Raw genomic sequence first — 22,825 nt, 5'->3', positions numbered from 1 at the left:
CTGGTAGGATTTGCTGAGGATGCAGAACAGATTTTTCCATTGTATCTTGGTACACATGAATAATAAACCAAAACTAATTACAGCCAACATTGTTAGTTTAAAATTTTTATTGCCAAGAATGTCCAATAAAATTTAATTGAGCAGAGAATTCCACATCCCAGCATTCCCACCCACTGAACAGAATCCAGTACTATATCAATATTTTAAATCTGTGCCTTGTGATAAATTGACTGTTCAGACACAAGAAACCAGATTCTCTCACTTTAATCTGTCGAAACCTTCAATTTTAATATACGTATAAACACCACCAATTTGAGTCACTAAACTTATACAAGTTGAAAGTAAGGACACTATAGAAATTAAGCAGCAGCAATAGTGAAGGTATTCCAAAGATTAGTTTATTCGAAGGAAAACTGATGGGGCATTATACATGATAATAAAAGACATCTCCTGGAAAGCAGACTATAGAGTACAAATCTTTTTAATAGAAGGTATTATACAAATTTTACATAAGTCCTCTCAGTGTGTAATGTGTAAACTAATTCTTTTAATTTTTTTTCTATAATGGGATAGTGGTGGTAGTGGCTGTGGAGCGGGAAGAGGAATTGAGAGAAAGAGCTCATTTCCAAGAATCACCAATAAATACCTGTGTCGAAAGCTGAATTTCTTTTAAAACACAGACTTGTACTGTTTAACGAACTCCAGAATTCCAAATTGAATTACTTTCAGCCAATTTTAATAACTACTATACAATGTCCAATTTTTGCCCGTCAAAATTGTTCAGCAGATACTATGAACTCAGCAAATTTATGTCTATCAAATGAAACTGCTTTATTATCAGTACAAACCACTGCAGCGTAAAAATCACTCAACCTGGTAAAGAGTAAAACACAGTCTGCTACTGGTGGGGAGGGAGGCACCGACCGGGTTAAGTGGACAGAATTAGGGGGCTTGATTTAACTGTTTAAAATAAAATCCAGTCTAAACTGCTAGTGACTAGGCAAATCACCACTGCGCATTGGAAATCAATTTGATTCTGAAATTTTAAAAATCTTTTTATCATAGTCACATTTTGCACCTGCTTTTCATCAAATGGTCTTGATAGCTGGCGCTGTCCAAGGATGTGCATTTAAATATGAACACAACATCTGCTGTGGCACTAAACAAACCTTCAAAAACAGGATATCATGTGAATTTGATAAAAGTGAAAAGCAATGTTCCCAACACCATCCTGAGGAAATTTTAATTTAAGATCTAATTGTTGGTTTTTACGTCTTAATAATTTCAAATACTATCAATTGTTAAAATGTAAGGTTATGCCCCAAATAAATGCCAAATCGTTAAAGCAAACATTTCAATACAAATGCCTTTCCCCAAGTCCCAAAACTGATCACCTAAAAATAAAATGCAATTGTTTTAATGCTTGTACTGCACCAATAAGCTGCAAATATTTCAGCCCTTTCAGCTCTGCTAGAACATGCTGTCAAACACAAAAAAAAGCCATAACCTTCATGAATTGGGATTGGTTGTAAACCAGACCGAGTTAGGTAGACAAAAAAATGTAACATGTTTATTAAACTCCCAAGGACTTCTAAGGTAACTGTTAGTAAACTTAAAAACTTGAGATGAACAAGATTAACTTCTGGTTTTAAATTGCGAAGGATTATTGTTTTGCGAGAACTGTGTTGCATTAGGATCAAGCACAGCAGTTTAGACACTGTTCAGCTATCCCTCCAATGTTTATCTGCTACTGCACCAGCTTTTAGTGAAACTGTCTCCACAGATACTGAAGGGTAACTTTCAGTGACTTGGTGTTTGCTGGGAAAGTAAATTGAGATTATTCTGAATGACTCGAATGGAAACTGGAATTAATTTATCCTAAGTACTCCTCCACCGATACTGTTGAGAACCGAGAAGCTCACCGGTGCAATCAGATCTTCCAGTGTCAGACACTTATAATGTCAAAATAATTCCTTTGTGACCATCTTACAAATATCTAGAATTAAAACCTGCAGTCAGATAGATCTTCACAAATGGGAGAACCTTATGTGATTAAAAATCTGTATGACAGAAGTGAAAACAAAAAAAAAACGTATCCTGTATATTCAAGCATCAGACACGCAAGCAAGTTAAATTCACTTCTCCGAAAAGAATTGAAATTTTGATCGGCACAAAATTTTCTCAATTGTCCGGAAATCTGAGCTTGTATTTAGATATTTATGCACAATCAAAACAATGTCACAATCGAGTAAGCCTGGAGTTAGCAGTTTCCAAGGTTTACTGGAAAGGAACTAGAAAATGGATCAGATGAAAGATGTGCAGAGTAAAATGTGTTGAGTTAGGCTACGAGTGATATCTGACATCAATAAGGATGGCATGACCAGAACTTAACCTGTGTAAGATGAGCCATTTCCTTGTGGCAATGTATAATGTATGCTGTGCAGACAGACTTGCACATGAGCAATGCTTTTTGCTTTCAGATACTCAATGTCACATTCTCAAACAAACCACAACCACTGGCCATGAGCTCCAGTATACATTTGTTTACAGATGAAAGCACAAGCACATTTGGCCCCAACAATCGTCTCAACTGACGTACCAGCAATCAGCTGTCCAGCAAGAGCTGTACCAAATTTATGGGGGGATGAAACAAATTGTTGAGAGTTCAGTAATATCAACAGACTGTAGCAGAATTTCAAGATTATTCCCAGTAGCAGGGTGACCAGTTTGGTTATGGTGGGGTGACAGAAAGAAATGTGTCTGACTGTGGTCCAAATCCCTTTTTTATTTTAAATAAATGTTTTTCATTCTAAAATGCCATCTGACATTTTGGAAGGGGCACCAAAATTGTGACAACTATGTACCAATCGCACTAGCCCATTTTATTTTAAAAAGTGCACCAACAATTACAATTTCTATGGACCACTGTTTCCATTATTCACTTTTAGCCGAATCTTACCTCCTTACAAGGTTTTTTTTTTAAAAAGAGGGACATCCAAATGTAAAATACCATTCTAACTACTGCACACAATGTTTTCTCAAAAGCCTGAGGCAGACATATTTTAAGTGGTAGATGAAATCTCCATAGGTTTCATATTCAATGGCTGCAGCAGCATGCAAGAAAAAGTTCCGGGAGATGTAAGCCATATGGGTTGTTGACAGTCACATTTTAATTGAAGTTCATTCTTTCAGTTCTGTGAAAAGGGGATGTGGAAGCGTTTTCCTCAAACAGAACTTTATTCTGTACTGTCTTCTTCTTCTTCTTCAGCATCAATCATCAAAGCAGCATATTTGCTAGCAGAGCTGAATTTCTACAGAAAAACACAAATATCCAGCGCGGGATTAATGATAAAGCCGCAATGCACAACTTTTCAATTTAAAATCCTTTCCACACCTGTCCTGAAGGTGCCATGTCATACTTGTGCTTAGGGTGATCCACTGCATTCTGGACCATTGAGAGAACTAACCACAATATCGACACTATTTTGTTGCAGAGGAAAGAAAAGCCACATTCAGGTACGTACATACACATGCACATACACCTATGTTTTGGGACCTCACATTGGCTTAAAATAAAAAAAAATTAAAATCTCGCATCATTGGCAAGGCTAACATTTATGGCCAATCTCCAACTACCCTGGAGAAGATGGTGAGGAGCCACCTTCTTAAACCACTGAAGTTCCTCAGGTGAAGGTGCTTCCACAGTGCTGCTGGGGTGTGTTCCAGGATTTTGACCAAATAACTAGATTGTCATGGGATACCCTGCCTACAACCTGCTCTTGTAACTACAGGTATGCATATGGCTGTCGTCAGTTGAGTTTCTGGTCAATAGTGGCACCCAGGGCAATTAATACCTTCCCCAGCAACTCATCTACCAGTCTGAAGAAGGGTCTCGACCCGAAAAGACACCCATTCCTTCTCTCCAGAGATGCTGCCTGTCCCGCTGAGTTACACCAGCATTTTGTGTCTATCTACCAACTGACTTGGTCAACGGCTAGACTTGGATGTCTGTACAATGCTGCACCATAACCTAGAGGTGTTTTGAGTTTACAGCTGGAGGTTGATGTCGCATTCTTTTGATCACTGTGGTTTATAATTAACCATAGGACTTTGAATCCCAAATTATTTATCCAGTTGTTTGAAGGGCTGAGACGAAACACAATTATTTATAACTTGGTTAACCATAACAATTATTCAGTTTTTAAGTTCAATGCTAGAGTTTGTTTCTACACTGCAGACAATGCTTTTGCAATGAAAACACCACTTCTACGACTTACAGGAGTGGGCAATTCTTCGTATTTCTTTGGCTCAGTTATAGGTTTTGAATCACGGCCCTTTTTGTCTTTCCTGTGCAAGAAAAGCAAACATTATGTATCGATCCTGCATTAGAAAAACATAATGTGCATTGCAAAAGACATGATTTGATGTCGAGAATATTAACTGACCTGCCGATGCACCATGTGGACATGAGGCATCATGAGTACAGATTAGAATTTGGCAATGTTCTTTATTTCTACCAGTCAGTTATATGATGCCAGGGAGTACGTATGAGGATCACCACCAATCGCACTGGTATCATAATGACAGACTAAAGCACAGACACTACAAGACATCTTGATAATAGCAATATCAAATTTCACAAACTAATACAATTCCTTCAAATGTTTAGCTTTGAGGAAATGTGCTGCAAATGGGTTGGTTAGAACTATATCTGGAAACATGAGAGAAATCTTTTGACTCGACAGCAAGAAGATACCAACTGAACACTGGAAAGACAGAAGCTATGAAAGGACAGACCTGTCAGGTTCCTTCCTTCGGTCCTTGTTTATGCCATCATTCTGTCCCCGGCTCACAGCACTGTTGGCCCCACCACGTTCTTTGGGTGAAGTTTTCTCTAGTATTTCATTTTCTGCTTTGTCATCTAAAATTAAAAAAATGCCTATTAAAAATCCAGTTCCGTTTCATCAGTCTAATCAGTAATTTAGAAGTGATTTGAAAGCGTAGTCGATTGCATTAAACATTCAGCCCACACAACCCAAATTCATACACACGTCTTGCTATCTAGCAGCTGGTGTCCATTTGCCAAGATCTTTGAAAAGCAAATCCAGAGTGGAACTGGAAAATGTTTCAAGTGCTTTCACATATATATATATAATCAACAACTCACTTTATTTTCCAATGCAAGGGCAATGCAGCCTGTTAGAATAGGCTGTGGATTCCAATGCTACTCCAGTATCTTTACATTAGTGGAAACACATTGTCTGTACCCCTTATAAAATCACACTTACTAACTACACTAACACATGTTGTCACTGTTACTCCTCAAATTGCAGCAAAATGGCTTCAAGACCCGTTTTCACTGTCTCGGCACAGCTACTGTTTATCAGGACTTATTAACGCACCCGGCCTGATTGCCCAGTGCTTGCCTGCAAACAAAAAGCACAGTTGGTTTTAACAGAACCACAATGATGGATTTCCCCCTCATGTTCTTTACCCCACAGTAGGCGAGAGACACTCAAGATTCAGATTCCATAATATAATATAAAGTAATTATAATTGTAAGTATTCAGAAATGATCCATAGTATTTCGAAGTTACCAAAAACTCAAAACTAGGTGTAATGACCACCTAGGCATCATGTTATTCATAGTTCCTAGAAACCGGAATAGTTGAGCAACCTTTAAATAAGGGCACATTAAGGAATCACTCACTGTCAGCTAAGAATTGCTTGAAATCCTCATTTATGCAGTCCACTGAGAAACTAGGCATTAATATCTGCCTTCTTCAGCCAGAGGGTGGTGAATCTGTGGAATTCACTGCCACAGATGGTTGTGGAGGCCAATACATTTGGGTATTTTTAAAGTGGAGATTGACAGGTTTTTGATTAGTAAGGGCATCAAAGGATACGGGGAGAAGACAGGAGAATGCGGTTGAGAGGGAAAGATAGATCAGCCAGATCGAATAGTAGAGACTTGTTGGGACAAATGACCCAATTCTGCTCCGAGAACCTATGGTCTCCCCCCCCCTCCCCGCCCCAGTATTGAAGCATATAAAGAAACATTGTTTTCTGACGGAAGTATCATACCATCCAAACCAATTCATGCTGCTAATTTTTGCTCTTTGCGTGGACTCCCCAAATTTACCACAAGAATAATTAAACAATGCCCAAAGTGTGAAATTGCATGACAAAGAGGTAGGAACACACAAAATAATGATACAAATCGATCTATTAGGAAGAAACTGATTTTTAAACTAGGAACAAAAACTTGTTCTCATTATTCGATGACAGGTACACTATTATTCTACCATTCCCTGCTAAATGGTGCTTTGTTTCCATACCTGGAGGAGGAACTGGTGCAGCTTTGCCACTTGGTGACCTGTATAGAAGACAGATGATGGTACATTGTAAATTTGCGCGTTAGTTTGAACAAACACAAAATCAGTAGTGAACAGTTTGCTACTGGGTAAAGATCAAATTAGAATGGAAATTACAAACATGTATGTCACTTCCTTCACTGGTACCACAATTATTTGAACATACCCAGGCTTCTGAACAACATTTTGGGCACAGCGGCCGTTTCTCTACCCACATCCACCCTCCCCACGACAACTTTCAACACGAGACATGCAAAATTAGATGACAACTCCAAAAACGTACTCTTTTTAAAGGTGGTACCAGTTTATTCAGGAAACTTCATCCTTTATGATGCTAAATGCCACAATGTTGCACTGCAATATTCATGGCCAATATAAAACATTATTTCAGTACAGTTTCTCTCTCCTGAAGTCAAAGATTTACAGGTATACAATTCCATTGCTGCTAGCAGCGTGTATACCTCTCCTAAGCAACTATTCATATGCAAACACAATGGCATCTTTAATTGGTGAGCCAGTGGATGAATTAGACAATCTCAATTAGCATGCAAGATTCCAGGAGTTAGATTTGTTCTAGAAATTGCAAGCTATACCTGATTGATTTATTTGATGATGCACTAGTCGGGGAAAGAGGCAGTGTGGCCTCTGACTCCGTGTTCTGGGTACTACTGGAGCCTCCAGCCGTTCGCTTCGTCCAGGCATTTTCTTTAGGTGGAGGGGCCGGTACAACCTTAAGTCGGAGCTGGTCTGGCTTTGCAGATTTGGACACTGGTGACTGTGGCTCCTCCTCTTTGCTGAACACTTCATTGTCCAAAGATTTTTCACTCTCTCTTCTGACTGTAGCTTGAGATGAGAAGATAGAAAATTAGGTGCTCTAGGAGGGGAAAAGCAGCTCTTTCAGATTTTAAAAAAACCATTAAAAACAAATATTAACTGGACATAAGACGTTTGAACTATACAGAGGGTGGCAGAGTGGTGCAGCAATAGAGTTGCTGCCTTACAGCGCCAGTGACCAGGGTTCGATCCTGACTATGGGTGCTGTCTGTACAAAGTTTGTACTTTCTCCCTGTGAGCATGTGAGTTCTCTCCGGGTGCTCCGGTTTCCTCCCACATCCCAAAGACGTGCAATTTTATAAGTTAATTGGTTTTTCTAAATTATCCCTGGTGTGTAGGATAGAACTAGTGTTCGGGTGATCGTTGGTTGGCACGGACTTGGTGGGCCAACAAGCATTTTTCCATGCTGTATCTCTAAACAAAACACGATTGTTGCTGCACGTGAATGCCATTAATCTTTCATATTTATTGGAATTGCATATTATTCCACAAGCTACAATTGTTGCAACCACTGATAATCAATATGGCTCACAATATGAATTGTGACTAAATGAGCATAGTTGTGACAAAAGTAAGCAACAAATCAGACTGCGTTCTGCAAAATACACCATTTTGTTTGCATTTCCAAATGCATTTCGTTGTCTCTGAAATGCATTTTGTTGTCTCTGTACTGTACACTGACAATGACAATTAAAATTGAATCTGAATCTTCTGTCCAGTAACCAGGAAATTAACTAAGAACTTTGACCACTCCATTCCAGGAGGAAAAAACCCCATCTCTAACCCTATATTCCTCTTCATCCGGAGAAACATGATTTATTCCTTTCTTATCAACATCACGGACAATTAAATCTATGCTGCAATGGCCCTGTGAAAGAATCTTCCAGGCACCATCTTCTGTACAGCAACAAACTGCTTTTTTACATTTCTATCCAAGTAAAACACATGGTAATCTTCATATGTAGCTGGGATGGGTTCTCCTTAAAATTGTGACAACAGCCAAAGCTTTACCTATGTGGCTTTGCAACTGTATTCTTCTATCTTTGAAGTCCCAAAACAATTAGGAAGCATGGACAAAAAAACAACAGAGGGTCAGTTTCAGCTTCAGATAGCACAATGCTGACATTAGTTTACATCAAACTAAATTATCCTGTGTAGATCACGCAAGTCATTTAACAAAGTGCCGGAACTTTGTTTAATAAAATAGACTCGTTGCTTCAGTGGTTTAAGGCTCGGTCCATTCATGCAAAATAACCAAATTTCCAAATACAGTTCAACAGGTTTTTGCAATGTTAAACCGACAACCTTAAATGAAAATAACATCTGCAACATTCAGCAGGTCAGGTGGTATCTGTAGATAGAGGAACCGATTTAACGTTTAAGGTCAAAGACCCTTCGTCAGAACTGGTAGAGATAAAACAGAGACGTGTAAAAGCCGTGAAATGCAGTTCAGAAGGGTAGAATCGAAACCAAAGGGAGAAAGCTATGCAAGGTCAACGGATGAGGCAGTGTCTGTAGAGAGGAGGAAAAAAAGTTAATATATGTGGATGGCCTACAGTAGAACTGAACTGTTCTAATACAGATAACACGAGTCATCGGAAATTGTTAAATTTGATAACAGTGCTATTCTGTATTACTTGAACATGTGGTGATTCTCACATTTGGAAGATTTGAAACCACTTGCAGCCAGGTTCTTGCTAGAACAGGCAGGTTGGTCTCCTACTCTCACAGTGCAAAGGACCTCCCTCCTGCTTGTGTAGCACTTATTACGACCTCCATTCTCGGTCAGTACGTTTAAGGACCCCGCCCCTCTTAACTCCTTCGTGGTAGCCGCAGTGTGTGAATGGCTACAATAGATTGTGCCTTGGAGAGCCAACACCTTTCTTTCTAAGATCAGCATGCAGCAAAGTGTTAGGGGCCCGTCCCACTTGCCGATTTTTTCAGCAACTGACGCCGTTATATCAGGATCGCCAAAAGATTTTGAACATTTCAAAATCCCGTGGCGACAAAAATGTTGCGACACTTGAAAAAGCACCGCGCGTCAATACGTCGTCACGCCACGTCTTTTTCGGTGATCTGATACGTCAGTCAACGATGCCGGCAGTTGCCGAAATAAATCGCCAAGTGGGACAGGCCCTTTAGAAACTGGCTTCAGCAGGAGCCTGGTCTGGTAGGGCACTGTGCAAGTCCCATTTTAAGGCTTGGTTCTGGGTGTTAATTACGTTGCAAACATCTTTACGACCAATTATGCAATATTTTACCGTGGATCTGATTGGGAATCAGCAGAAACGTGGCTCAGATTTCATACAATTGAAGTGTGAAAACAAATTTCTGGTAAGTACATTTAAATGATCAGATACTCTCCTTTGGGATCTTAAGCACAGACAATTCGCCTTCAAACAGGGATCCTTTAAGAGGATGTCCCACTTGGGCGACCTAATTGGCGAGTTTAGAAGAGTTTGAAAAAATGTCATGTTGAAGACCTCCTTTGACTATGTTGAAGACCTTCAATCTCCTTCGACTAACTTTGGGAAAATTGGACACCGAATAGTGAAGAGTGAAGTCGACCTCCTTCGACTATGATGAAGAATATCTACGACTACCCTCGATTACCTACGACTAACATGCCGACCTACTACGACTAAACCTACGAGTAAAAATAGTGTCGATTTTTTTCCATGGCAACCTTTTTTTACTCGCGGGCATCGAGTACACGGAGACCACTCTCGAGCATGAAGGAGAGTTACAAAGTCCTCCTAGGACCTCGTGTCAACAATGCTGAGAGTACGAGTCAAGGGCAAACTCGCCAGCACCCGCGGGGTCGCCCAAGTGGGACAGGCCCTTTATTCCTATCCAAGAATTATAACTGGCAAACCTCCTTTGCTCCTTGTCAAGGATCTTGACATCTAAGCAGAGATTTATAAACATTCAAGTTAACTTCACATCTAATTGTCCAAGATCACAAACTCCTCTCAACTATACTTATAATGGACCAGGCCATTTACCCTTCCAATATTCAAATCATTTAAAGGTCGAGACCCTTCTTCAGACATTTATATATATATATGTATATATTTTTATACTTGTACATTTTTTAAATTAATTTTTTGATAATCAGCCGCATAGCACTTTACATCTGCTAATTTTTATATCTCTTCAAAAAGCTTATAAAAAACAATGACTTTCACAAAGTGTATCCATAAAATCTTAATGGGCAGCGTAAAAAAACAAATGTTACCTCGACCTGCAGGGGCACTGGTTTCAGTTGGCTGTGATGAGTCGCTAGCAGGCCTTGTACGCTCCACCTGATCCTCACTGCGCCAGCTTGGATGCCTACATTGAACCAAGGGATAATCACTAAATGGCATCAAAATGAGTAATGTGCCAATTAAGAGAAAAAAAAAATACAAGAAAAAAAAAATTGGTTAATATTCAAGTCAGGCAATTCAATGGTCTAGATAATTTTATAATATACAACATCGCAGCACAAGAATAGGCCCTTCGGACCACAATGTCTGTGTTGAACATGATGCCAAGACCAACTCTTATCTGCCTGCACATAATCCATATCCCTCCACATCCACGTACCTAAATGCCACTATCGTATCTGCCTCCATTACCACCCCCGGTAGCGCGCTCCAGGCACTCACCACCCTCTTTGTAAAAAATTAAAAACTTGCCCCGCACATCTCCTTTAAACTTTGTCCCTCTCACCATAAAGTTATACTGTCTAGTATTTGATTTTTCCATCCTGGGAAATAGGTTGTGACTGCCTACCTTACCTATGCCTCACAGTTGTATATAATGTTGTGGTCGTATAAAGGCAAAGTCACCGATGCACCTCAATTATTTGGCCTTGGCACACACATATACAGCTTCAGAATGAAATTCAAGCTTAGTCAGAAATCTTGAGTGCTTTCCATACAATTGCTTAACGATGAGAATTTCAGTTTTTTATAAATTAGTCTCACTGTAAAAGATCCTGAAAATCTTATTATACAAGCCCGAGTGTATTAAGCCATGATTACCTCTTCTGACTCTTAAAACCAAGAATAACGGTATGAATTTTTGAATATTTAAATATATAACATGTATGGTGCCATTGAATTTATGATTACTTTCATTTCTACCCCATTTCTTTTTAAATCTGCAATTCCTCTGTAGACGTTACACTATATTCCTGTTTATTTTCTCTTTTGCACTACCTGGTGCACTTACAGTATGATATGATCGACAGCAAGCAAATGGTGGATTTTCATTGTATCTCAGTACACGTGACAATAGTACAGCAATGTACATTTGCTGTGTTTAAGCACGTTCCATGATTTAGTATTTAAATTCAAATGTTTAGATTCAGATTTATTGTCACATGCACCAATTAAGGTACAGTGATATTTAACCTAAACATTTGAGGAATGTTTCCTGGTTTGTGAGATAATTCATGTACTGGCCTGTCATCAGGCACTTCTTTTGTATGAAATCATTTGGCCAAAACTGCCTAATCCTTTTACCAGTTGTATTCAATCTATGACCTGTATCATTGACATCTTCAAAAAAAAAAAAGTCAACTGTTGCCAAACATAAACCACCCCAACATTTACATGTTATTTAGCAAATCCTTTCTAGTCAATTTTTTTATTGAAGAATTTATTCAATTTTTAAAAAAAAACTGAATAAATGTTTACACGGGATATGGGCCAAATTTGTGGATAAAGGTTTACAGGGATATGGGCCAAATGCGGAAAAAGTGGGACTAACTTAGACGAGGCATCTTGGTCAGCATGGACAAGTTGGGCTGAAGGGTCTGTTAGACTACAACTCCATAAACCGACAGATGCTCTACTTTAAATAATAGGAGAAACAAAAAAAAAATTCTCATTGCAAAAACTTCAAAAAACAATAGCTCATGAGGCCAAAGAAGAGTAACTCATGAACAAGGCACTGAAATATTGTATGTCTCAAAATGTCATTTTCTAAATGCAATGTTAACATTGAAACTTTGTATCGCTAAAATGAAATTTGTAAAGTTCGGTACAAGTTCATTTCAGAAGTTTAGTTCATTTTTAGCCTTTGCTACCCAGTCAAAGGAAAGACTATACTATACACAGATACAATCAAGTTGTCCACAGTAGACACAGACAGAATACAAGATACAACATTCAGTGCAGGTTACCGAGGGGCAATATGCAAAACCTACAGATGTAACTTTTCACTAGCCATTTACACAGTCTCAATGTAGATCAATTCAAAAATAAAAAGGATAAAATTAGGTTACTGTACATGCCACCACAGACAGCACAAGTCAAAATCAGTCAGTGATGGGAAGCACTGTATTTTTAACACGCACATCATCAGTTAAGATTTCACTACACCACTGTTAAGATATCACTACACCACCTTCAAAGTGACGTCAAGTGTTTTCAACGATGTGCTTATCCTTTGTGGGGAGTTGAGCTTAGAGATACAGTGCGGAAACAGGCCCTTCGGCCCACCGAGTCCGCACTGACCCCGGCACATTAACACTATCCTGCACATACTAGGGACAATTTGCAATTTTACCTGTATGTCTTTGGAGAGTGGGAGGAAACCAAAGATCTTGGAGAAAACCCACGCGGGTCACGGGGAGAACATACAAACTCCGTACAGACAGCACCCGTAGTTGGGATCGAAACCGGGTCATTGGTGCTGTGAGGCACAACACCACCGTGCCGCCAAGATGAGCATCAATTTTTTCGGGTGGAATATAGCAGCTTTACTCAAAGTAGACAGCGGTGTTGGATTTCAGCATTATAGCCAACCATACCGCCACTTCTGGACCTCAACATTTCTGATTTAAAAAAAAAACCCACACATTCATTCTTCCATCCAATTATCTAACCAGCTTCCTTCCTTTACCCTGGGGAAAAACAGCTTACCTTTCCCGTGGTTGTTTAACCCCTTTAATCCCTCTTTCTTGATCATCTATTTGCCTCTGATACTTTTCCTGCTCTTTCTTCAATCTCTCTTCGACCTCGCGTTCTTTAGCTGTTGTATCTACTGGCTTGGCAGCGCCAAAAATGGATGCTGATCTTCCAGAGGACGCCGCAGGAGGAGCTCGTACAACCTCTTCTTTTGGAATGCTGCGAGGTTTCAGGTTCAATTTAGGTCTCTGTACAGATCCTAGGGGCACAATTTCAGCAATCGTTTAAAAATGTCACATATTCTCAAACGTATTCAGAGTATTGATGCACCAGACCCCAAATCAGGAGCATCTGAACTGTTGACATTTCTTCAAAAAAAATCTTCTGCCTAATAACATTATTCAAAAGTGTCAGGATTTACTTGCAATTTCTACACATCAGGAAATTGGTGAATCTGCTAACTGGGGACAAAACAGTATGTTGATTATTTCAGGAAACCAAAAAGGGGTTATTGTGTGTGCACAAAATCAGTGTGGCAGCAAAACGCTTTAGCATAGAGCGACTTTCAGCAATGTGACAATGTTACACGTAAGATGCCCTTGAAATATAGTGTCTTCACCATGATAATTCCCAAGATCCTGAAATAACAACTTAGTGCTCCTTGGTTATAGACTACTGTTGCCAAAGCAAATGGAAAGTGCAAAATATTCTTCCGCACACTCTACACCATCCCTCGTAGCAGAACAGGTTATAGGAATTACTTCAGCATAGATCCAAAACTCATGAGTTCATTTTAGTCAGCATTGAAGGGTGCAGAAATGAATGAGGAAAGACTTGCATTTGTACTATAATAGATATAAACAGGTTAAAGATTTCATGTTAACGTTAGCTCAAATATTAAAATGGTACTTGAAATGCAATGCAAGCTTTTACAATGGTCTCAATTTTTTTTCTCGATGATATTTATTTGGTAATAAAAGTGTGTTACCTCCTGTCTCCTGTCTCGTTTCATCTCTTGTTCCAAAATCACTTCTCCTGTCATCTCTTCTCTCAAAGCGGTCAAATCCATCATTGTAGCGGTCGCTGTAACGATCACCACCACCCCGATAATCATCACTCCTCTTGTCATCATAATTGTCTCTCCTAAATCCAGTGCCAAATGCACGCCGGCTGCCTAAAAAAGACAATTTGCGCCACTAAAACATATTTCCTTAAAATGAAGATCGACATCAAATGCTGGAGTAACTCAGTGGGTCAGGCATCATCTCTGGAGAAAAGGATTAGGTGACGTTTTGGGTCAAGACCCCTCTTCAGACTGGGAGTCAGATGAGGGGGAAACTAAAGGTATGAAAAAGTAGAAAACAAATCAGAGCCAGCGCCAATGACTCAGGAAAGGTGGAGCCCACAATGGTCCATTGCTGGCGGTGGACGAGGTGATAACGACAGGATAGGAACAGTGAAACTAGCAAGACAACTAGGGTGGGGGCGGGGGGGACGGAGAAAGGGAATGCAAGCGTGCTCTTTATGTGAATTATTAAGCACTTTTACAACTACCAAAATGTACACAATCTACCTCGCGTGCAATATTATTGGTCAATTTTTCAAAACAATTATTCACCTCGACTCTTAATTAAAGGCCTCGTAAATGTAAAAGCTAGTTTATTGTGGTTGCAGTAAAATAAAGCAGCCCAGAAAACACAACTGACCCAGTTGTACAGGCTCTACAACCATACTGACCAAGATGTCTAAGCAAGCTATTGCCTGTGTTTGCTCATATCCCTCTAAACATTTTCTATCCATTTACCTGTCCAAATGTCTTTTGAACATTGTAACTGTACCAGCTCTACAGCTTCCCCAGGTTGCCCCTTCCAGATGGAGACCATCCTGTATATATATTTTTTTAAATCCCCTCAGCTCCCTTTTAAATCTTTTCCCCCTCACCTTAAATTTATGCCCTCTAGTTAGACTGCCCTATCCTGGGAAAAAAAGACTATCCACCTTATGTACACCCCTCATGGTGTTATATACCTCTATAAGGTCACCCATCAGCCTCCGATGATCCCGGGGAAAAGTGCCAGCCGATCTAGCCACTTTACAACTCAAGCCCGCCAGTCCCAGTAACAGCCTAGTGAATCTTTTGTGCCACTTTACCAACTTTATAACTACAGCTGGGGGATTCGACACCAGAATTGCATCATTATTTCTGATGTGTGCTAAATGGATGAGCACAGTCGTAGATTAATGTGCATATGAGGTCCAATTTTATCTCTATATTCCAAATAGTTTTCTATTTGTGACAGTGTAAGCAGTATCATTCCCATCGGTTCAATTGAATACCTTTTATTGAGACACAAAATCAAAGCTCATTGTTTTCTCAAAACAAATTCATTGTAACACATGCAATGGCTCACAATAGAGATGTGTGGGTGCTTTACTGTTAACCATGCAGTTATAGGTCAGCTCACCTCTATCCACGGACGATCCAAAACCACGGTCCCTGAAGCTATCATCCCTGAATCTATCCCCATCCCGCCGGGGACCATCCCGGTCACGGCTTTCGTAGCGGTCCCTAGTTCCTGGAAAAGCAGAAGGCACAAACATTAAAACATTTCAAGAAGCCAAACACCAAAGAACGCTTACCAATGAAATCTGAACAGAATCATTGGGCATGAGCAGTTTTATAGATGATGCATGCTGTCTTAACTGAATGACACAAAATGCAAGAGAAAGCTGGAAGCACCATACACATAGTTAGTGAGTAGAAGTCATCTCTACTCTGCCTCCAATGTTATGATAGTGGCATTTAAGAGATGCCACGATGTGATAGTGGTGATAGTGGCCTTTAAGAGACTTTTGGATAAGCACATGGATATGCAGGGAATGGCAGATTTGAATTCTGTGCAGGCATATAAGAGTTGGCCTTGGCATCATGACATTATAGGCCGAAGGGCCTATTCCTGCGCTATTCGATATTATGTTCTATGTTAGTGACAACAGAGAGAGAAACAAAGTCAAGTACACTGGACTGTCCCACAGTCATGAGGGGCACCATAGTTTTGCAAGTACAGTATAACCAAACAATAAAAAATGCAATAAACAAATAGGGTTAGTGGATTTAAAAGGAAAAACAAATCTGGCTATGTGAAGCTACCTACACTTTTCAAAATATTGTCAACCTGTGTTGACTTTTTTTTAAATTATAAATATTTACTGATTTTCTTGGGGGAAGTGATTACACTAATCAATCAAGACAAGAGATGTCCCTGCCATGAAGACAGGAAGAGCTAGTTTCACAAATAAATGCTCCCAGAGTGATGTACCTTTTACTCTGCGCCTGCTCTAACTTGGAGTGGACCAATATTGCTTTGCAACAGGATTGTCAATTCCTAATGCATTGTGCACAATGGGACTATGGTTTGTTGGCATCTCACATGTGAAACCCCCCTCCCCTCCCCTCCTTTTGTGTATTAACCAGCATCTGCAGTTCTTTGTTTCTGGAAGAGTAGAAAGGGGGACCATTCTTGCATATGGATGGTTCGAAACAAAATGCTAGAAAATTCTTCAACAGCCTGAAGAAAGGCCTCCGACCCAAAACGTCACCTATCCATTTTCTTTAGATGCTGCCTGACCCGCTGAATTACTTCAGCATTTTGTGTCTATCTTTGGTATAAATCAGTATCTGGCATTCCTTTTTACTGCAAAGTGATTGACTGGATTCAATCCCAACAAAACAACAGATGAAAGGATAGCTTATTAAACTGTTGCATTAGCTCGTGATGTTGAGTATCGGATAGACTCACTGTCCCCAAACGAATCCTCCATCCTTCTTGTCGGAAAATCATCGCTGCTAGTATTAGTTGTTGGCCGAGCCCTCCAGTCAGTCTCCATCTCAGCATCCCGAACTCTGTCCCGATCGCCTCCCCTGCCCGCCTCCCTTTCTGAATTGAGAGCAGAGACGGGAAACGTCAAGACACCTCAGTAATTCTCAGGAAGAACGTTACCAACATTTCAATATTCACTGATTCAGTGAGCCGTGAAGTACAAACATTTCTAGGTCAGTCTTTAGTTCACTGGCCAAGGTCAAAGGAAAAGTACATTATCCAGGCTAGTTACCAAGCTCAATTAAGAGATTGCTCAAAGCTAGGTTTCATACTTCCAAACAATTTTAGTTCAAAAGAATATGCAATAGAAAATGTGATCTGCTTTGTCGAAATACTGGAGGAAAAACAATGGCAAAAAATAAATCAAAAAAATCAATGGAAAGTAATTTAAGATAGTTATTTTGGAATAATTAAAGTTGCGTTAAAATCCTCAACAAAAATCATGAAGCATACATCAAAAGCAGCAACAACAAAAAAAAAACACCACATAGCCAACCTGAAGGCTGGTTAAATCCAGTTTTTAAATTGTACTACAAATTGTAAGATTAATCTCTTGTAGGTACTTGGAACCTTTATACAACTCGGCACATATTTTCCCACAGAACATCGGAGTAGGTAGCAAACCATTACAATACAAAAACACCACACCTTTTTCCTGAGCTTGATCGGCAATATCCACCCTGACTCTTCGGTTCTGCAACATCTAAAGCAAGAATGAAAAGTAGTACAAAACGCATGACAAAAGCTACTACAAGACATCACAGCGAGTATCCCCCATTCCAGGGGCGCAAATCGCTATCAAAACATGGGGGGGGGGGGGGGGGGGGGGGTGGACACGCGCTTGCGCACACACTCACACCGCGCATGCGCACACACGCGAGGCTTTGGCCGTGGGCCCTGTGGACGATAACATCGGGAGCTGACCTGGTTGGTGACCGACTCCGAACTCCAGCAACAGCAGCTTCGTCCGCCCCGAATCGCGGGGCTTCAATCGGCCCGTTCGTGGGGCCTTTCATCGCTCGGAGGGGGCTTCAACATCGAGAGCCTCCATCACCTTGACGCAGCAATTTGACCGCAGGGCGATGGAAGATCCCGCGGCCGATTTTCAGCCGCGCCGGGCGATGAAAAGCCCCGCGAACGGGCCGATTCAAGCTCCGCTCCACCTGGACATCTCCCTCCTCCAATCACTGTGCTCTATCCTCTGTCCCACCCCCCACCTCCGCTTCTGACCGACGCCTCCCGCCTCCAATCATCTCGCTGAATCTTCATGCTTCCCCCCCCCCACTCCCACTGACCAACGTCTCTCTCGTCCAATCGGCGCCCTCGATCATCAGTCCCATCCCCACTGTCTCGCGGAAAGCGGAGATTTTTAATCCTTTTTTCCACCAAATTTCAAAATCTGGAATACAAAACGGGGGGGGGAGAGGGGGGGATTGTCCCCCTCCTCTCAAAACGTGGAGGGGATGTGCCCCCCCCCACCGGGATTTCCGCCCATGCCCCATTACAAATATATACAGAGCTAGCAATCTTGTACAACTCAAGAACCATTTTGAACGAAAGAAAACTACATTTAAAAATGCGCGGGGAGGGGAACATGGTATTGGAGTTGCAATAATAATGGATCAAAAAACTTGGAGGATAATGCATTTAGTATTATCAGGATTCTTTAGGAAAAATGATTCTTAAAACAGCTTGGTATTGTAACAAAAATTACACATTAAAGTGTTGAACACATTTACTCTACCTCTTCATTGAGACTCAAAGCATTCATCAGCGATTCCACATCATCAAACTCAGCATAACCAAATCCCTTCAATCTGTCCTGGTTGGTGGACTCCCTCGGCAAACGCACAGCGCTGATCTTTAGAAAGCCCAAAACATCAGAACATTATACATCCATCTTACTTCACAACACAAAGCTGCAGGTCTCATGAGATGGACTATTCTTCATTGAATGAATCTATCAAACTAATATGCCTCCATAGATGCTGCCTCACCCGCAGAGTTTCTCCAGCATTTCTGTCTACAAACTATATGCCCTCGTCCTTTCCACTGGATAGTGTGCTCTCTCCAAGGATTGGGGCAAAGGCCAATAACTTCCCTTCATACTAAGAAAGTACAAAGAGACAAGGTACAAACACTAGACCAGGGGTGGGGAATCTGTGGCCTTCTAGGCCATTAAGTGTGGCCTTTTGAATTAATCCAAATTTTGTAGAACAAATCCTTTTATTTTTATTAATACGTTTTTGTTCGTCTTTTATTATTTTTATTTTAATCTTAAAATGAACGTATTTAAAATACCAAAGAGTAAAAAAAGATTCAACAAAATAATCCTATATCTAATTGAAGTTTCTTGGATGCGGCCTTATTAGATTACAGCTAACTTAATGCGGCCTTCCAGCATGAACTAGACGCAAGCACCATCCCAACTTTCTGCTCGTCTGCCCTGCTGCCACCCTGTGCCTTTAAGTTCCTCCTGTTGCAAAGAAGCACAACACATCCCGTGGATCAATATTTTCTTGTCCTATTCCCATTTTTCACCCTTGCACACCTTTGTTTTCTCCTCCCCTTCTCTTCCTCTAACCTTGTTTACTATTAACCTGTCATCAGAACTGGGAAAAGGTATTGGCCCAGAACACTTTCTCTCTGGTAATGTGAGCTGACTCCAGTTATCCTAAGAGTTTATTAAAAAAAAAAAAAATCATATTGCTAGAAATCTTGAAGGATCGTTTAATCTATTGGATACAATCTCAGAATAGAAAGACAAAATGACAATTATCGTGCAGATAAATAGTTTTTTTTTTAAACCAGGGGGTGAGGGGGGGTCGTCTATCAAATGTCCTGCACTGCAATGAGGCCAGAGAGCAGTAACCCTCGGTTTATGAGTGTTGTCTTCAGTATTCAGTAAATGCCACATTGCCCTCATTTACTTACATTCATCCCATGAAAGAACTTGCGGATAGACTCCTCGGATACTTCATAAGGCAAATTGCCAAGAAAAGCTGTGTACGGTGGCTGCTTAGGAATACGGCCCATATCAATATCTGGTGCTCGAGCTGCTCGAGGTGCAGTTGGCAGTAATGCCCGGTTAATGGCAGGCTTGTAAACATCGTCATCAATACCAGGCCAGGCAGTGGAAACTAGCAAAATGAACAATGGAAACATTGATTAAAAATACGAGGTTCCTCCAAACTTACTTAAAAAAAAAAAAATTTAAAGGACTGCAGGTGGAATATTTCTGATTATTACATTTTTTTCAGGATCAAAATGCACAGAAAACGTAACACCATAGGTTCAGATGGAGGACATGGACTGGGAAAGATGTAAGCAGTGCCAGTCACAATTAAGAGCAATATTTATAACCACCACAGAAACTTGGGGAACAATGTAGATTAAAGATTAAGAGCAAATTATTTTTGTGGTCCGCTTTCCGGGCTAACAATACAATTGAAACACTTTCAAGAATTCATGTCTAAAAAAAAAAAATTCAACTACTTTTCTTGAACAATTTTGAAAGAATATAGCCAGTGACTTGCTCATTGGATATTTCCTCATGTTAATAGATAAGATGTTCTGGTCTTTCTGGGCTGAATATTAATTCTCATTAGCTGCTTGCCTGCCTGATCAGTTCTCATCTTTACGCTCTCCAGTCTTTTATTTTAACAGATTAGTCTGCAGCCTGCATTTATCACTTTTTGATTATTAACGGCAAGGCCCACCAGATGAAGGATCAACTTTCCAGGCTGAGGTGATCAAAGAAAAATAAATGAAGGGATGAACATTTCCCGCAGTCACATTCTAACACTTCGCCAACATCTGCTCTGATCACACCGTCAAAATGTATACATTATCAATCATAATTCTTTAAAACGCTCTCTCTTTTTAAAATTGGAGAACAGATGGTGAAACAAGATGCTATTTTGACAATTCCACCTATCTTAGAAGATTACATTGCATCTTCTGAATGGTTGTGGTTCTTAACCATTAAATTGTAATTTGCCAAAGCATTTTATGGAAGTTAAAACAAATTCTATCTACAATCCTTATTTGATTTAGATTGCAGAGTTTAACAGACTCTAGCTGCTTCTCCATTGTTATTTGCTTGCAGCCTGAAGTCACCGTGGTTTGCTCTGCCACCCACAAATTCAGTAGCCAAGCTATACCGTGCATTCAGAAAGTATTCAGACCCCATCGCGGTTTCCACATTTTGTTACGTTACAGCCTTATTTTAAAATGGATTAAATTTTTTTTTTTAAATCATCAATCTACACACAATACCCAAGAAGGAAGAAGCAAAAACAGACGTTTAGAAATTTTTGCAAGGTAATTAAAAATAAATAACTGAAATATTACATTTACATAAGTATTCAGACCCTTTGCTATGACACTCAAAAGTGAGCTTAGGTTCATCCTGTTGCCATTGATTATCCATGAGATGTTTCTACAACTTGATTGGAGTCCACCAGTGGTAAATTAAATTGATTGGACATGATTTGGAAAGGCACACACCTGTCTATATAAGGTCCAACAGTTGACAGTGCATGTCAGAGCAAAAACCAAGCCATGAAGACAAAGGAATTGTCTGTAAACCTCAGAGACAGGATTGTGTCGAGACACGGATCTGGGGAAGGGTATAAAACAATTTCTGCAGCATTGCAGGTCCCGAAAAGCTCAGTGGCCTCCATCATTCTTAAATGGAAGAACTTTGGAACCACCAGGCCTCTTCATAGCGCTGGCCGCCTGGCCAAACTGAGCAATCAGGGGAGAAGGGCCTTGGTCAGTGAGGTGACCAAGAACCCGATGGTCACTCTGACAGAGCTCCAAAGTTCCTCTGTGGAGAACCTTCCAGAAGGACAACTATATCTGCAGCACTCCACCAATCAAGCCTTTATGGTAGAGGGGCCAGACGGAAGCCACTCCTCAGTAAAAGGTACATGACAGCCCGCTTGGAGTTTGCCAAAAGGTACCCAACAGACTCTCAGACCATGAGAAACAAGATTCTCTGGTCTGATGAAACCAAGATTGAACTCTTTGGCCTGAATGCCAAGCATCACGTCTGGAGGAAACCAGGCACCGCTCATCACCTGGCCAATACCATACCTACGGTGAAGCATGTTGGTGGCAGCATCATGCTGTGGGGATGTTTTTCAGCGGCAAGAACTGGGAGACTAGTCAGGATCGAGGGAAAGATGAACGGAGCAAAGTACAGAGAGATCCTCGATGAAAACCTGCTCCAGACGTTCTGGACCTCAGACTGGGGCAGAGGTTCACCTTCCAACAGGACAACGACCCTAAGCACACAGCCAAGACAATGCAGGAGTGGCTTTGTGACAAGTCTGCGAATGTCCTTGAGTGGCCCAGCAAGAGCCCGGACTTGAACCCGATCGAACATCTCTGGAGGGACCTGAAAATAGCTGTGCATCAACACTCCTCATCCAACCTGACAGAGCTTGAGAGGATCTGCAGAGAAGAATGGGAGAAATTACCCAAATACAGGTGTGCCGAGCTTGTAGCGTCATTCACAAGACTTGAAGCTGTAATCGCTGCCAAAGGTGCCTCAACAAAGTACTGAGTAAAGGGTCTGAATACTTACGTAAATGTGATATTTCAGTAATTTCTTTTTAATTACTTTGCAAACATTTCTAAACACCTGTTTTCGCTTTTTTATTATGGGGTATTGTGTGTAGATTGATGATAAAAAAAATGAATGTAATCCATTTTAGAATAAGGCTGGAATGTGGATATAGTGAAGGGGTGTGAATACTTTCTGAATGCACTGTACGTGCATATGCACTGCCACCATCCTTTGAAACAAAGGAAATTCAAAGGATATGGG

The 22,825-nt window shown here is 40.5% G+C and overlaps 1 protein-coding gene across 5 annotated transcripts in view; it reads right to left on the bottom strand.

Moving 5' to 3' along the window:
• Positions 1-380: 380 nt before the first annotated feature.
• Positions 381-22,825, bottom strand: part of eif4ba (eukaryotic translation initiation factor 4Ba) — a 41,219-nt gene continuing 18,774 nt past the window's right edge. Inside the window, exons 3-15 of one of the 5 annotated variants that reach the window (XM_055664477.1) lie at positions 19,924-20,129; positions 18,734-18,850; positions 17,638-17,692; positions 16,909-17,046; positions 15,574-15,684; positions 14,097-14,282; positions 13,124-13,367; positions 10,447-10,565; positions 6,968-7,217; positions 6,339-6,376; positions 4,798-4,921; positions 4,278-4,347; positions 381-3,311 (exon numbers count right to left, since the gene is read on the bottom strand). In XM_055664477.1, the coding sequence (XP_055520452.1) occupies positions 3,237-3,311; positions 4,278-4,347; positions 4,798-4,921; positions 6,339-6,376; positions 6,968-7,217; positions 10,447-10,565; positions 13,124-13,367; positions 14,097-14,282; positions 15,574-15,684; positions 16,909-17,046; positions 17,638-17,692; positions 18,734-18,850; positions 19,924-20,129 (1,733 nt within the window). In that variant the 3' untranslated portion in view covers positions 381-3,236. The remainder of the gene's footprint in view (positions 3,312-4,277; positions 4,348-4,797; positions 4,922-6,338; positions 6,377-6,967; positions 7,218-10,446; positions 10,566-13,123; positions 13,368-14,096; positions 14,283-15,573; positions 15,685-16,908; positions 17,047-17,637; positions 17,693-18,733; positions 18,851-19,923; positions 20,130-22,825) is intronic. The other 4 variants (XM_055664479.1, XM_055664480.1, XM_055664481.1 and 1 more) reach the window with 4 other exon arrangements.

Source organism: Leucoraja erinacea, chromosome 40 (genome assembly GCF_028641065.1).
Source record: "Leucoraja erinacea ecotype New England chromosome 40, Leri_hhj_1, whole genome shotgun sequence".
NCBI lineage: Eukaryota > Metazoa > Chordata > Chondrichthyes > Rajiformes > Rajidae > Leucoraja > Leucoraja erinaceus.
The sequence above is the reverse complement of the archived record's forward strand: the minus strand, read 5'-3'. Positions and strand labels throughout refer to the sequence as shown.